The following is a 15,275-nucleotide window of genomic DNA, read 5'->3' as shown; positions in this document are numbered from 1 at the left end:
GGGGGAGGAATTTCTCCCTCTCGGCTGTTAGTGCCCTCGGAGGCTACAGGGAACCCCACCAGCATCAGGGGATGCGCAGCCTTCATTTAGGTGAGATTTCAAACTGTGATCCCTGTTTGTCCAGGGCATTGAAGAAGAGGCAGAAGTCCTCAGGAATGATAGTGATTTTCCTCTGGACTTCATTAGGAAAGGTGCTGTGAAGAGGGACAAGGAAACAGAGCTCTGGTTGTTTACACAAGCCTACCTCAAATGCACACAGTCAGCAGCTCCTTCCCTCTGACTCAACAAAAGGGGGCATACTCTTTGATCCCTAACCAAAAGACCCACATCAGGTTCTAATAAATTTACAGCACTGTGAGTACAGTGCAAGAGTTTTAAGTCATCTTTATTTCTACCCTGTGCTGAAGCTTGCCTCCTTCCCTCACTGCTATTGTTGCCATGAATTCACGTTAGCAGATTCAAATAACCAGTTGCATAGGCTGATGTTATATCGTGGAAGAGCTTCTGTAACCAATGGTGCTACAAATGCCTGCCCTATTTCCTCCCCAGCATTTCCAGCAGGCTTCATTGTAATTGCTGGCAAACAACATTTGACCACAGTTAATTTGATGTTACCATGAAGGAAGGGAAGAACACCTGACTACTTAACCACATGCTAGTAATCCACCAGCCATTTAAAATTCATTAAGTACCTTTACATTAAACATAAAGTTTCCCTTAGTACTTAAACTTGCTCAAAAGTGCTTGACTGGGGACAGAGGTACTATACCTTAGTAGGATCCTTAGTAGGATACAGAGGCTAACAAGACATGCCTAAATTTTGTCTAAATCCTCAGTGAAACCTGGTTTGTTAAGCAGATGATGATCAGAGATGAATACATACCAAAGCTAAGCTTAGCAAAAAGAGTGGAGTCRGAGCCAGTTTCATGCCAAAACAGAACCAGGGACAATGGCAGTAATAGGAGCTCTCCTACCTCTCTCTCTCTCTGTCATAATGACCATTCAGCACAGCTCAGCACATGCACCTCCAGAGGAAGAATGCCTGAGTTTAATTTTGTCCTGAGAGGAATTGAGTCAAACCTCTTTCTCCTACTCCAACAAATACCTTAGTCAGAAACTACAGAATCGCTTGAGTGGAGCTACMCTCCATCATTCCTGGAAAAGTATTTTTGGCAGGAATATAGTCCAGAGTCATGGGTTAAAAAGAGAGCCAGAAGAGACAGAGCATGATTCTACATCCTAGTGGTTAGATCATCAGTCCCTTCCATAAGAGGGAGGAAACCTCAGTCTGTCCTTCCAATGTGGGTTTTTTGGATTTTTTTTTGTTTTTTAATGCACTACCATTGTGAGACACAATCCACCACCCTAGCACAGAGTTCTGACAATGATGCTTACAAGAGAACTTTACTTTTGTAGTGCAAAAAGGTAGTGGGGAAAAAAAAAAAATCTGTCTATTAAGATCAGTGTAGGCTAGAAAATACTGCCACTAGAGACTCTGTCTTGGATTACTGAAAAAAATGTTAGAATTATAGTACATATAATTAAAACATTAGTGAAAAACCTCAGTATTTGCATAAAAGAACCAGTCAACTGTACTCATCTTTAAAAGCAAAAGAAGAAAACAACAGATTTCAAAAGTTTTACCTGCAGCGGTATCTTCCCTGGAACCTTGTCCTGAATCAATCGACCCAAAGGAAGCATCTGCTGGTGGCAATCTGCTTTCGTTGTTGTACCCTTCCTCGGCATGCCCAGCATCTGAGAAGCTGGTCTCTTCATGCTCAGGTGGAATGTTAACAGCTTGCTCATCCTTTTCAGTAGGCAGAACTGGCCTTTCATGGTCAGGTTGCTGAAATATCTGACTGCTCTCATCAATGGCATTTGGGTTCCTGAAGGGAACTCTGTCATATTCAGCTTCTTTTGCAGCATCTATGGCAACAAAAACATGAATTTAGCATTGAACTGATATGCATTTCCTACTAGCAGTTGTCTCTAGTGAAATACTGCATTTGACAAAGCCTTGCTGACACTTTTTAACACTAGCTTGTATGTTGCTTTCATTATATTCTTAGTCAAGTTTCAGTGACAACTAATTAAATGTTGATATGGAATTTATGCAAGGTATCAACTACTGACCCGATAGTGAGATTTTTTTTTCATTGTTGGTGATATGAGTTTATCAGAAATTACATGCTGAACATTTATTACTGTGAAAGGAGCCTTGCTAAGAGTATATCTTACTGCCTTACACATTAATTAGAAAAAAACCAGCAAGTTTATAGCAGACTCTAGTGCAGGTTCTTCCCCCTGCCAAAAGATAGGTTTGTTCAGTATTTCTTCTATTTATGCACCATCTTTTATGAATATGGACAAAAATACGATGATAGGGACACCTGAGATTTTAGGTGTACGTTTTTAGTGCCTGAGTTTTGTATTAGTCGCTGCACATCTTAGAATTACGTGCTAGTTTGGGGAAAATAATCTCTAGACCCTGTAGAAAATTCAGCACATGCTACAGATGTGAATCCCTATGTTGTGGGGGGTGGGGGAAGGAAGAGACCCAAGTGGCTCCTTCTAGCCATATCTATCCACTGATCCCACTTCCTTACGCAGAGCCTGGCCCATAAGAACAGACATGCAGAGCTCAACATTTTCTTTCTCAGGATTTCCCAGGGCCACCCATCATCATGGCAAAAATTGCATCAAAAGTAAGCAAAATCCCAGTGATTCCTCAGGACCTCTTCCAATTCTGCTTCCTCAACCCCTTCTTAAAGCTTCTCTGGGTTACATAGCTTGGTCTGGGATAGGGTTTTACTTCCATTTCATCTATTCATTAACTAGTTCAGGTTTAATGTTTTATTATTTTTCTTCTGCAAACAYAGAACACAATTCTCACAAACTCTCCAGAACAGCCATCATGCATGCATTTTAACATCCCACCTTCACGATGGAGCTGGTAATCTTCCTGTTCTGGAACAGCTGCAAGTGGGACACTCTCACTAGCAGATGAGTATTTGCTCCTTAAAGAATATATTAATTCTTGAATATCATCCATCAGTGCACTCTCTTCATCATACAAATCCATTTCTTTCACCACCTCCTCTTTATTTTCTGCCACTCTGGAATCTAGAACTTTTCCTACAACGTCCATAATACTAGATTCTGAAAATTCAAGTATCTGGTCCAAAACTTTTTCTATTTCTTCATTATTATGACTTGCCTTCCGAGCAAGCTCCAACTCTATCTTCATGTCCTGAAACATGGCTTCTATCCTAACCACATGATGGAGCCCAAGGTACTTTTGTAAACGTGCTATACGCTTTTCATCAAGGAAATCCCTCATTATTGTGAGCTGTTTCACAGACTCACTGTAGTCTGATATGACAGTGTCATTTATGGTCACTGAGACAGCAGGGCTGGGGAGATACACAGACTGCTGGTGATCATTTTTTGTGTGCTCTAAATTTTGCATCTCTTTTGAGTCTTTTTGTGGAACAGCCTCTGGGAGAGGTTCTTTTCTTTGGTTAAAGTCATCGCTGTCTTCTGTTTCAGAAGATTTGAAATTATGTTCTTCCACAGCTGATGGTTCTTCAGCTTCAGAAGACTCCTCGTCATCTTCCTTGACACGTTCCATTTCATCCAGTTTAGAGTCTTCACCAACTTGTACGTCATCCTCTTTGTTCCCAGTCTCAATTGCATCTTCCATGCTGATCATTTTCTTTGCTTCCTCAGAAAATGCATTTATTTCCTCTCCTGTTTCATCAGTTTTGTAACTAGGATTAGCAGTTCCTGAAGTAGCTTCACTTAGTGCTTCTAATTCAAGGTTTGTACTTCTAATATTTAGTTTATTACCTTGTACATTTGCAAGTCTTGCTTGTGACAACTTTGCACTTGCAGCATTCTCGTCCTCCAATAGCTCTTCCTCTGCTTGTTTCAAATCAGGGTCTTCTTCAGCATCCAACTCTTCAGATTGGAATTCTTGTCTCAGTGTTTTTTCTCTAGCTAAATGTGTGCCAAGATAACTGTCTGAACCTCCATCCTCAGTACGATTAATTCCTTGCTGAGTAAAATTCCCTGTATTAGTATTCTGTGTGGTGCCTTTTGATTTTCCTTCAGGGAAACTTTTCTGAATGCTTTCTTCAAATACTGTCTCCTCACCAAGATTTCTTGAAAGCTGTTCTTTCACATCTGCCTCCGAATACTCAGTCTCATTTTCCCATGGCCTGGGTTGCTCAACTGCTTCTCTACTCACATGCTGATGGTTTGGGTCTCCCTCCCCTATAGGGCTTTCTTTCATGTTTACCCTTTTTATTTTAGGTTCTTCTTTAAAAGGGGTGTTTTTTAGATTTTCCTGATCAGCCTCTGTTTGTTTTAAATCTTCTTCATGTTTCAGAACTTCTTTCTCCACAGCAGGCATTCCATGCTCCATTTTGTCTTTTAAGAGGTCAGTATCTCTCAAGTCGTTTTGAGATGCATTTTGTACCTCTTCCACTGGTTTGGCTGGAACATCAACAGAAGGCTTATCCTCTGCTCTTCCTTTCTCCTTTGTTTTCTCCCATAACATTTTGTGCTTTAAATCACTTTCCAAGATCTCCTCCTCCTCCAAGTTCTCATCATCAGTGTTTTCCTCCTCCTCAATTGTTTCAGCAAGTGGCGTTCCTTCTGGACTTCTGTTGATGTCACTGAGGGATGGTTTTAAAGCATCTTGCTTGCCTTTAATAGATGATTCATCTCCTGGACTAGGGAAAACATGGGAATCAGGCACAGATGTACTCTTCAGCTGTTTAGTATGTGATTCAGTCCCACCATCCATGAGCTGTTCTTCAAACTGTTCAGTATTATTTGTTTCTCCCTTTGAACCAGGATCGCCTGCAACTACAGGTTCCTTTCTAAGGAGCTCTTTGGAGAGATCCTCAAGTTGAGGTGTTGCTGCTGCTTCTTTCTTACTAATTAGCATTACCTCATCCTGCTTCTCCTTTGTTTCTACAGATTCAGACCTATCCACATTTATATTGTCACCTGACCTCCTGCTTTCACTGAAGGCATGCTCAAGAATTAATGTATCTGAATCATATTTTTTCTCATCATCTTTTTGGTTATTTAGCTCTGTAGCACCCTTTGCATTTTCATCAAGTTCATTTTGTGACTCAATGCCATTGTTTTCATCAGCTTCCGAATCCTCTAGGGATACAGTTTCTTCTTCTGTCATAAATGACAGCAAAGGAATTTCTTCAGGCTGATCTGCAAAGTCTTGTTCCTCCTCTGTATAATGAGCATCAATGCTCAAATCTTCATTAAAATCATCTTCCGGTGATGTAACAAGGCTAGTCACCTCATCATCAGATACAACAGCATCAGCAGTGGAGCCAAATTTTGTTTTCAAGTTCACAGACAGCTCTCTGTTTAAAAGTGTATAGGCATTGGCTTCTTCACTCTGTTTGTCAAGTTGACTGGTTTCATCCTGAGGAATACTAGTGTTTTTGGTATTTTCACTTTCTAGCCCTTTTAGTTTCTCATGTAGCATGCCTTTCAAGTGCTCATGTGCAATTTGATCTCCCTGAGAGTTTTCTTCGTGACTATTTACACTGGCGTCTCCCCCAGTGTTTTCAGTTCCTTCTGTAAAAGGACTGTCTATTTCCTCTGTCAAAGAGGGGGCTTCCTTGTCTTCCTCTGTGTTTAGCTCAAGTTTGTCCATCTCCAAAGCAGCAAGGAACTTTTTTGTATCAACCTCTTCCACCTCTTCATCTCTTTTGATTCCTTCAACTGGTTTTGTCCCTGAATCACTTGATTCCGTTTCCCCTTCATTTGTTATGGTCTCTCCTGATGACTTCAAAAGCTCATCCACATTATAATTATCAAAGTCATCCCTTCCGCCATCAAAACAAACAAAATCTGTTTCCTGAAATGGGAAAAAAAAGAGTCAGTCACAAAAATTATTTTCTTTATTACAGTGATGAGACCCAATCCATTTGGTTGGTTAGAAAGAAATACAGCAGCAAAGTAAGTGTTATTAATTGTGCCAGATTAACTCCTTGAGTCCTTAACCAAAACTCTCATTGAAATCAGTGGATGTTTTGCCCAAGAACCCATTAAAAAAAAAAAAAAAAAAAAAAAGCTCATGATTAGCCAGTTCTAAGACCTCCTAGTGAGGAACAAATTGGAAGTCAGCAATGGAGTTGATAGTGTTATAATACCACCACATGCATCTTTGAAATAAGAACAATTCCATTGCCAAATGACAATGAGGAGTTCTTAATTGTATAGAGGGAAACCAACTTCACTGAGCTTATTTGTCCCAGTCTTCATTAGTTGGTCCCTCCTCCAATAACAAACTCCTCCACGCAAGATTGCCCGTCACACAATTTCTAAAAAATAAGAGTGGTGCAAGCCACAGAATTCAATTTTATAATGGTCTGAACCTGTCTCCACAAACAGGCCTTACTCACACAATTCTGGAGTTAATGAGCTATTAGTGCATGAAAACCATTTATGTGAGGAAGAGTTGAGGGATCAGCTCTAGAATCAGAGTGCTAATAGTGCAGATTTTGTTTCTGATAGTACTTTAAACTTCTGAAGTTTGGAAAAAAATTCTGAATACATACCAAATAGCCTATGTGCAAGCCAGCTAGCAACATTTCTAGAGCTTGCTAATTAGAGGTATTCAAACAGGTTTTGTTAGAAGAAAAACATAACATTCAGAAAAAGAAAAAAAATAAGTGCCCACATTATGGACTGATATTCACCCACCTATCCACATACATATCTGCACAAACATTCCACCTCCCCTGACATGTATGTGCATGTGCGTACTTATGTAGTTGCTGACTTACAGAAAAATAACTAAGGTTTACTGATACTCCTATTCTCCTCAGCGATTTTACTGAATGCTAAGGTAGGAAGTAGTAAAAAGCTTAATTAAAAAATAACAACCAAAACTTACATCTGTTGGTAATTCTAGCTCCTCATTGGTATAATTATGGTTTATTTCAAGTAAATCCTTTGGAAAATATCCAAAATCACTTCCAACCTGCCAGAAAACAAAAGCAAATAAACAAGAGTTAAAGAAACTGCTGAAATCATGAAATTATGAACAAAGTACGTTAGAATCCTAATTACAGACACTAGTCACAAATACATCAAACTCAAGTATTTCTAGATGAAGTTTAATGCAATGAATAGAAGAAAATAATTAGTAATACCTGATTTGTACAAGAGTTCTCATGGAAGTTTTATACATATAACTTTCACAACAGCTTTGTGTGGCTGGGAAGTTTTATTTTTCCTGCTTTAAGATTGACTTATATAACAAATTATTAGGAAAGTTAGAAATGAAACCCAAGCATTCTGGCTCACATGTGCTTTATCTGCTAATCTGTGCTCTCCCTAATACCATATTTGTCTTGAGTATTTTCTTAATTAGTAAGCAGAAGAGACTCTGACTAGTAGGACTTACCTCCTTGTAGATTATTATTATTGTACAGTAATAATATTGTAGCCTGTAAATATACTCATTTTGTAATTCAAGGAAAAAGTATTTCTTAGAGCAGATTTTATGAAAATATAAAATTGTACTCAAGTTAATATAATAATCTAAGACCTGTATGCAAAACACACCCCCTCTGCAAATATATTATTGATCTTTAGTGACTACTGTGAGCAACAATTAGTTGCAGGTAGCTATTTAAAAGCAAGGTAACAGCTGAGACAAGGTAAATAGTGGAAGACAAGAACATCTCTTATCACTCACTGGATAAGATCTACACAGTAATGCTCTCACTTGAGAGTTCTGACAGCTGCTGTCAAGAAGCCAATAATAATAGCATGCTATCACTACGCAGATTAGATAATCCAGGCAAACAGAGCCTGGTGGACACACCCAGAAGGGTAGAGTTCCTAGAGGACCAAAACGTCCAGGAGAAGAAAGTATTTCTCATTTCCTGAATGTTTTGTTATAGGAGGAAGACAACTGCCAATTTTCTTGAAGAGTTTATTTCTGAAGAGCACTCAGTTAAAGATCAAATTAAAAAGAAAAACAGTTATGTCAAAACAATTAGGGAAGCCAAGTTTTGTTACATTGATATAACTGAAACCAGTTAAACTTGGCTGAAGTTTTCTGGATTTACAAYGGCATAAAGAAGAGAAAAATCTCCAGTGGATAAGATGTATTTGTACTTTTTTGTTTATGCAAGCAAAGTAAGTGCTGATATGTTATGGGATTTCCTTTTGCATTCAAATCCTACGTTCCATAGTTAAGATTTCTAAAGTTAGTTATTGGGGGGGGAGGGGAAGAAAAGAAAAAAGAAAAAAACCCCCACACTATTAACTCCCTCCCTACACACATACACATTTTATAAACATGCAGCAGACCAACAACTAATTACTCTCTTATGGAAAAGAGATCCTGTATGCAGTTTTTATAGCGCAAACCAGTTCTTGGGAATGGAAATTAAACTGGACAAGCCAAATCAAAAGCTTGTTCCTGTGTTACATACTACAGTTTTACTCTAAACTGACACATTTCTCTCCACAAACTCTTATTCCAGTTTTAAAACTTTGCAAAAACAAAAGCCAAAGCTTTCAAATAGCCTCCTTACAGACTAATCTCCATGACTATCATTATAATTAGACATCGCAATTTGGAACTGATTTAGTATAATCCAAGCTGTTGACTGCACAAGTCCTCTGCAGTGACCCAGTTTGCAACTTACATGGTTTATGACCTGTGCAGGACCTGTGTGCCCAAATTTTATCTGTTCCTCTCCCTACAATTCCTATCCTGTAAGGGAAAAATATGTCAGCTTTGTACCATTAGGCAGGGAAAGGAAACATTCTTAGTTCTGTATGTATATGATAGAGGAAAGGCAATATGCATGCCAAGTAAACAAGGGAGAAAAAGATACATCCCTCAGACCATTCAGGGGACAGCTTCACTCTCTTGTCAGCTACAATGCCCAGGGTGGAAAACAACGTGTGGGTGTGTACAGCATCTGTCCCCACCTGTGACAGCAGCCAGCTGTTGCAGGTTCACCAAGCACCACTGACCAGAAGCCAGTCCCTCTGGCTACTCTACCTACCTTAGTGACAGAAAACAGGGAGTTTGGAAAACAAGATGTTCAAATGTTTTTAATCTTAGCCCACATCCCTAAAGCACAAACATCAGCAGGAGGGCTCTCATCACAGGTAGCAAGAACTGCCAAAACATTGGTCCAAGGAGGGTGTTGTTTTGGTCTGCCCTTACTAAGTGCTGGCATTGTTCAGAAAGCACAGAAACAATAGGAACAAATCCCCTGATTCTGTGGGTCTTCCAGAAGTACTCTGTCTTCTGATCTTACTTTAAATTTACTTCACCTTTCTTTCTTTTCTGCTATGTCCCTACGAGATTTGGGGGGGGGGGGGGGGGGGGGAGGGAAACAAAAAAGCAAGCAATCAGCAGTCAAGTCCATTTCTTGAGGCCAGAAACGTTTTCTTCAATCATGCATCAAGAAAAACAAAGCTCAGATCTTTGCCATAAGGTAAAATAATAGTCTTGCGCAGCAAGAACATGAAGCATCTTTGCTAAAGTGTTTGTTAAAAAAGAGCAGTTTTTACTTGAGTTATCTGAAATAGTTTTGGAGTTCTGGACCCTGCTAAAGATGAGGGGAGTGTGCAGAAGAACCATATAAGAAAGTCCGTATCACAAAACTTGATGATGTAAACAATGTGAGGTGTATGCTCAAAGAGGAGGCTAGTTTTAGAGTAGGACATGGAGCACTAGACAATGAAAGTACCAAATATGCTCCATCTCTGCCTTTGTGAAAAACTCAAGTGTTTTTTGGACTTGAGGTATTCATGAAGATTATAACATAAAATCACTCAAAATACTGTCCCAGCATTTGGCTTTGCAGTAATAACGAGGTTTAGACAGCTCTGCTAAAAGCTGCATGCCGTGTAATATAGAGAATAGATACTATAGCTGGGTTCCAGAATTTTTTCACAAGTGAAATACTTGCAGAGCTCAATGGGAATTCTGCAAGCAATATTGTACAAAGTATATAAGACTGGGTTCATAAAACAAAGATTCTGTTTTGTTAAAACAAAGATGTTTACTGGCACMGGTCAAAACTCAACAATAGCTCGATTAGGGCAGAGTGAACTTGATAAGTCAAGGCAAATAAAGCCCAACTCCAACTGTTTTAGATTTTCTGGCCTAGATGAATCCTTTCTTGTCAGATCATCTCCTTTCAGGTCAATAGTATTTCTCATGGCTCCTCAAAATCAATTCCAGGATTAGAACCTGTATTTATAACTTGTTTGGAACAAGCCCCAAGTTCCAGTAGTTCAAGCTTCTCACACACACTTTCCCCTAACCTTTGTCCCAAATCAAGGGGGGAGCATCTGCTAGGAACATCCATGAGTTAGTCACAAATTAAACCCTCCATCTGCAAGGGGAAAAAAAAATCAAAGCTTAAACATTATAGTAGAAATTCATACAATATATTTCAGACTATAAACTTTTCATAAAAGATATGATTCAATGACTTCCAGTTTTCAAAAAACTGTAGTTGGTTAAGTTGGAGTTATCCCTGGATTTCAGTTTTCATTATGCTCTAAGAAATGTTTTCCCCCAAAGCTTTGGCAAATAGAAAAAAGCAGTAGGGTCAGATGACAGACATGAGCACATGTGAAGTCCTGTGACGAGATTCCCAAAGGGGCTGCAGCAGAAGGTAACATGCCTTCCACTGGAATTTCTTTGAACACAGACCTCACAAGGTGGCCTGTTTCTAATTTGCAAACAACAGCCTCTTCCCAGCTCCAGGACACTGCATAGCAGGCACAGCTGGTCTGCATAAATCAAGTTGCCCAGCTGAATCTGGCACGTGAAGTCATATTGCAGGAGAGAAGGACTGCTGCGCTATCTGCAAGTGCATGACTGCAGGATCAGCGGCAGGGTCAGGCATGCCAGCCCCCTATTGAACATGCAAGGGTAGGCAGGTCTCACCTCTCTGCAGCATTTGCAACCTATTTGTTGCATTATTAGGATCAGTGCAGAAGCAGTCAATGAAATTGGTGGTGGTGTGGGGGGGGACCACAGTCACAGRTTGAAAGGAATTAGTCTGTATTCACTGTCCTAAGGGCAATATAGGAAACTCGGCAACACAAAATAAATAAATAAGTAAATAGGTGTTTTACAATTCTTTCAAACCTGCCAACTTCAGCTATTATTTGCTAAAGTCAAAGCAAAAGTCCTTTTAACTCAGAGACACACACCTACTGGTTGCATTAGCTATCTATCAGTGAATATAGTTAAACTGTGTATTGACTCGCAATTACTGAAAACCTGCAGGTCTGATCTTACACCTTGTTAGCAGAAGATGCAAAATTGGCCCCTGGTTACTACTTCGCATCTGAAGAACTGTTAGTCATGAAAACCTGTACCATCTAATTATCCAGATTATTTATGGTACAGTACATGTCAGAAGGGAATTACCAGCATGATACAATTATAAACTCTTCTCCTTTAACCACATGCTGCAATTTTCTGGTCTCTTCTGTGTCATTTTAATTGGATTTGACTCCTGCTGAGAGCCTGGCTGTCCACACCCAGCCTGAACAGGTTAGAGAAAGTGATACATCCTGCTTTTTGCTAAACCACTAGTCCCACAATAAACACACAGGTGTGGCTTTGACCAGTCTAGACCACTGTCAAAGGCAGTATATCTCTGGTAGCAGAGCAGAGTAAGGAAGGAGGCTGAAGTAAACGATTCTGACACAAAGAACAAGGGAAGGAGAGGGGAGAAAAAAAGCAGGGGGAGGGAGGAACAAGGAGGTGGACTAAGTAACCTCTGAACTGCCAGCATTTTTGTGGGAAGCCCAGGAAAATAGTTCTTTTGCAGGGATATCTCAGAGGAGATATCTTAGAGGAGTTGAGAGAAGTTTTCTGTGGAAAAACTGCAGGCTCACACCCAGAGAAGCACTTGCTGTAAAGACCTTCCTTTCACATTAACATTGCCCTCTCGGAGTCCTTACAACTGTTCTGCAAACTGCTGCAATCGGTTACTAAAGCTGAAAGATAGACCTTTTAAAATCCAATATACCTTAACTGTTTTTAGTTTTACTACTTTTTTTCCCCTCCAGCTGTGCATACAACTTAGATAAAAGGGGGAAGACAGCAGCTGAATATTAGGACAAGAAATTTATTTGAAATACACGTTGAACAATCTTTAGCAAGATTACACAGGGTGCATGGGTCATGGGTAAAAGCAAGCTGAGGCTTAAGTCTCTCTAGGTGGGAAGGGAAACATAGTATCTACTAGATAGGTCCATGGGCCATCAGTTAGTGTTGCAATGTGGGTTTTTCAACACAAAGAAAGTTTCCTAAAAGAAATGATGTTTATCACATATTAGCATGCCCATTTTCACAGAACTTAATGTTTTAGGTTTGATGCAACCACACACTAACCTCAAGACAAAAGAGCATGCATGACATTTTTTGGTAAAAGCTTAAAATTTTCTCATAAGAGGCAAAAGGAAGAAAAAAGGATTACCAAAGAAAGTGCCAACAAGATCAAGTGGAATAAATGCTTTACAGTACTTACGCTTCCAGCCCAAAGCTCAGTTGATTTTCCTATTAGTTTGTAATATACATACACTGCTTCTCCTTTCTTAAAATTTACAAAACGACAGTCTGGACCTTTGAAGTCCTGCATTGCCTTCCCTCGGCACATTAACACTGTACAAAGAATACAAAAAACAGAGCATTACTTCAAAAAATTAAAGGTCACAGTTTTGTGGAAAGGATCTTTGCTAATCAGCAGGAAAAACGACCTCTCCGCACACACAGCTTTTAAGCACTGGGTCAAGAGATGGGAACGTAACTGAAAGTACAACTAGGATAAGAAAGGAAAAATACTGTAAAAGCCCACAGATGGAGACAAGAGCTTAGTAAAGCACTTGAGTATTACATTTGAGAAGTGCGCTATGAAGCCAGTTATTAATATTAAATAAGAAGGGCTGAAAGTTGACATCCGTTTCATAATGAATCAGCCCGTTTGTTACTCGGGGTATAAACAGTACCCAGCCGGCGTCTGTACGAGGGGGTTCTGCAGAAGAGAAGAGCTGCGGGAATCGGAAAACTTGCCCCAAGAGACCGAGCGGGTAAGTAAATCCCAGCCCACCCCGCTCCGCCCCGCAGTTTCACAGCATTTGCGCGTGAAAACAGCGCTGCTGAGAACTGCGCGCGGCCCCCCGCGCCGCCGGCACCGCTCCTCGCTCCCTTCTCCCGCGCCGCGCCGGCAACAAGTCGCCGGGAGTCCCGGCGCGGCGCCCCGGCCCGGCCCGGCCCCACTCACTGCTGCACTCGGGGTCGGCGCAGCGCTTGCGCTCGGCGAAGCGGCGGCCCAGCTCGGCGCCGAGCGGCCGCGGCAGCAGCAGTAGCAGCAGCGGCGGCAGCAGCAGGGCGAGGAGCGGCCGAGGGGCCGGCGGCGGCGGCGCTGCGGCCATGATCGCTGGGCGCCGGCGGCAGGGAGGGAGCAGACACGTCAGCAGAGCCGGCGGCAGGAGGCAGGGAAGGAGGGAGGCAGGCGGCGGGGAGGGCCCCGCGTCCGGCGGCGGCGGCGGCAGCAGCGGGCGGCGCCCGGACCCTCCCTCCCGTCGCCATCGCGCCCGCCCTCAACCCGCCATGTCGCCTCCGCCCACCGCCATTTCGCCTCCTCCCGCCCCCCGCCGCCATTTCGGCTCCGCCCCGCGGCCCCGGTCTCCAGGCGCTGACGAGGGCCGACCGCCCCGCGGCGGAGCCGCCAGTTACGCGTGTGCTGGCGCTTCTCGTCAGCTCTTCGCTACGTCCCCGACAGCCGCGTTACCGCAGGCAGCCCCAGCGGGAGAGGAACAGCGGTTGCCGCGGTCCTGCTCGAGAGAAAAATGRAGTGACTGTCTTCCCCGCCGCCTTTTGCGGCGCGTGTTAATCCTTCAGCGAATGGAAAATTCCTTGTACGAAGGGCGCAAGACATAGCCCAGGAGGGGTAGGGGGCAGGTAACGGAGTGCTGCTGCTGGCTTATCAAACGGCAGATTTTCCCCTCGGCAGCCAGAGGGCAAGCTCTGAAGGTGCTCCAGAAACGAGCAGGAATGCGGCAGGACTGGCGGTCAAGGGCTCTGCCTCTCCGTGCATATCAAAAGCGCCCTTTTAAGCGACGCATTTGCAAGCGCTCTTAGCATCAGCTCTTTGGGGTTTATTCTGCAACTACAACAGAAGCTGATCCTCCTCTTCCACTTACTGCCGGCCCTTATCACCAGCAGTTAGCAGTCACCGCTGCTGATTGCGTTAGCGGTACTGCTCCTGTTCTTATCATATCCTCACGGTTATTGATTTTGTTTTACATACTCTCACTTCTACAGCCCCATGAGCCCTACAGCTTGAGAGCCAAGCATAGGTAATATTACATGATCTCTGAAAATCAGGTATTTTATTTTTACTCCCCTCCCTCCAGTCTAGAGCAGTTTAATATTTTATCACATTATGAAAAGGCATCAGGGCAGAAATAGGTACCTTCCTAATTTAGTCCTGCAAGGAGAGGCTTCAGTGTCTCACAGTCAAACTTACCTTAAACATCTCACCACTCCTTATAGCCCCATCTATCCCGAGATTAAAGAAACACCTATGTGCTACAGGAATGCAACGGTTCATCCAGTATTATTTCCTCCAGGAAGGTGCCCACACGTATTCCCTAGGCCTAGCACGGTATCGTGGCTGTAGAACGCAGCATTTGCTGATTGCTTCCCTGGAGTTTTGTTGACRTTTCTCAGTTTCACATCCTATAAAATGAGGTGATACCTACTTGCTATTAATGATACTGTCTGAGGAAAAGCTCTAGGAGAGTCTAACTCATAAAATTTAAATGTGGATTTCATCACAGCTTGCAACCAGCCTGAGCTGTTAGATGCAATTCTCTTGAAATATACCCCATAAGAGTTAACTCCAAACATAAACATAACAACAGATTTTACTGAAAAACTATGAAATACAAACATGGCAAAATTAGAAAATTTTAACACACTGCTGTATATGGAAACTAGTATATTCAAGTCATACAATTTATGAGACTAAGAATGAAAGACAAGTAATTTTTTCCTTAACATTAACATTTCTTGTGGTTTAATTCCCATTCTGATCTTTAGATCCACTTGCTGTGAAGATATAGCTGTTGGATAATTCCCTGCTAGCACCAGGTTATCAAGCTTATCTTTATTAAAAGACCAAGATAAAAAGTAATGGTGTCTATGATCATAAAAAACAAGTGCAGGA

At 41.8% G+C, this 15,275-nt stretch overlaps 1 protein-coding gene across 1 annotated transcript in view; it reads right to left on the bottom strand.

Moving 5' to 3' along the window:
* MIA3 (MIA SH3 domain ER export factor 3) overlaps positions 1-13,523 on the bottom strand; it is a 28,010-nt gene extending 14,487 nt beyond the window's left edge. The window contains exons 1-6 of the mRNA XM_026055942.1: positions 13,326-13,523; positions 12,573-12,706; positions 6,938-7,024; positions 2,938-5,896; positions 1,645-1,926; positions 35-194 (exon numbers count right to left, since the gene is read on the bottom strand). Coding sequence (XP_025911727.1) covers positions 35-194; positions 1,645-1,926; positions 2,938-5,896; positions 6,938-7,024; positions 12,573-12,706; positions 13,326-13,476 — 3,773 coding nt within the window. The 5' untranslated portion in view covers positions 13,477-13,523. The remainder of the gene's footprint in view (positions 1-34; positions 195-1,644; positions 1,927-2,937; positions 5,897-6,937; positions 7,025-12,572; positions 12,707-13,325) is intronic.
* Positions 13,524-15,275: the final 1,752 nt, after the last annotated feature.

The sequence above is a fragment of the Apteryx rowi genome, unplaced genomic scaffold (assembly GCF_003343035.1).
Source record: "Apteryx rowi isolate R43461 unplaced genomic scaffold, aptRow1 scaffold_128, whole genome shotgun sequence".
Taxonomy (NCBI): Eukaryota; Metazoa; Chordata; class Aves; order Apterygiformes; family Apterygidae; genus Apteryx; species Apteryx rowi.
This window is presented reverse-complemented; position numbering and strand designations above follow the sequence as displayed.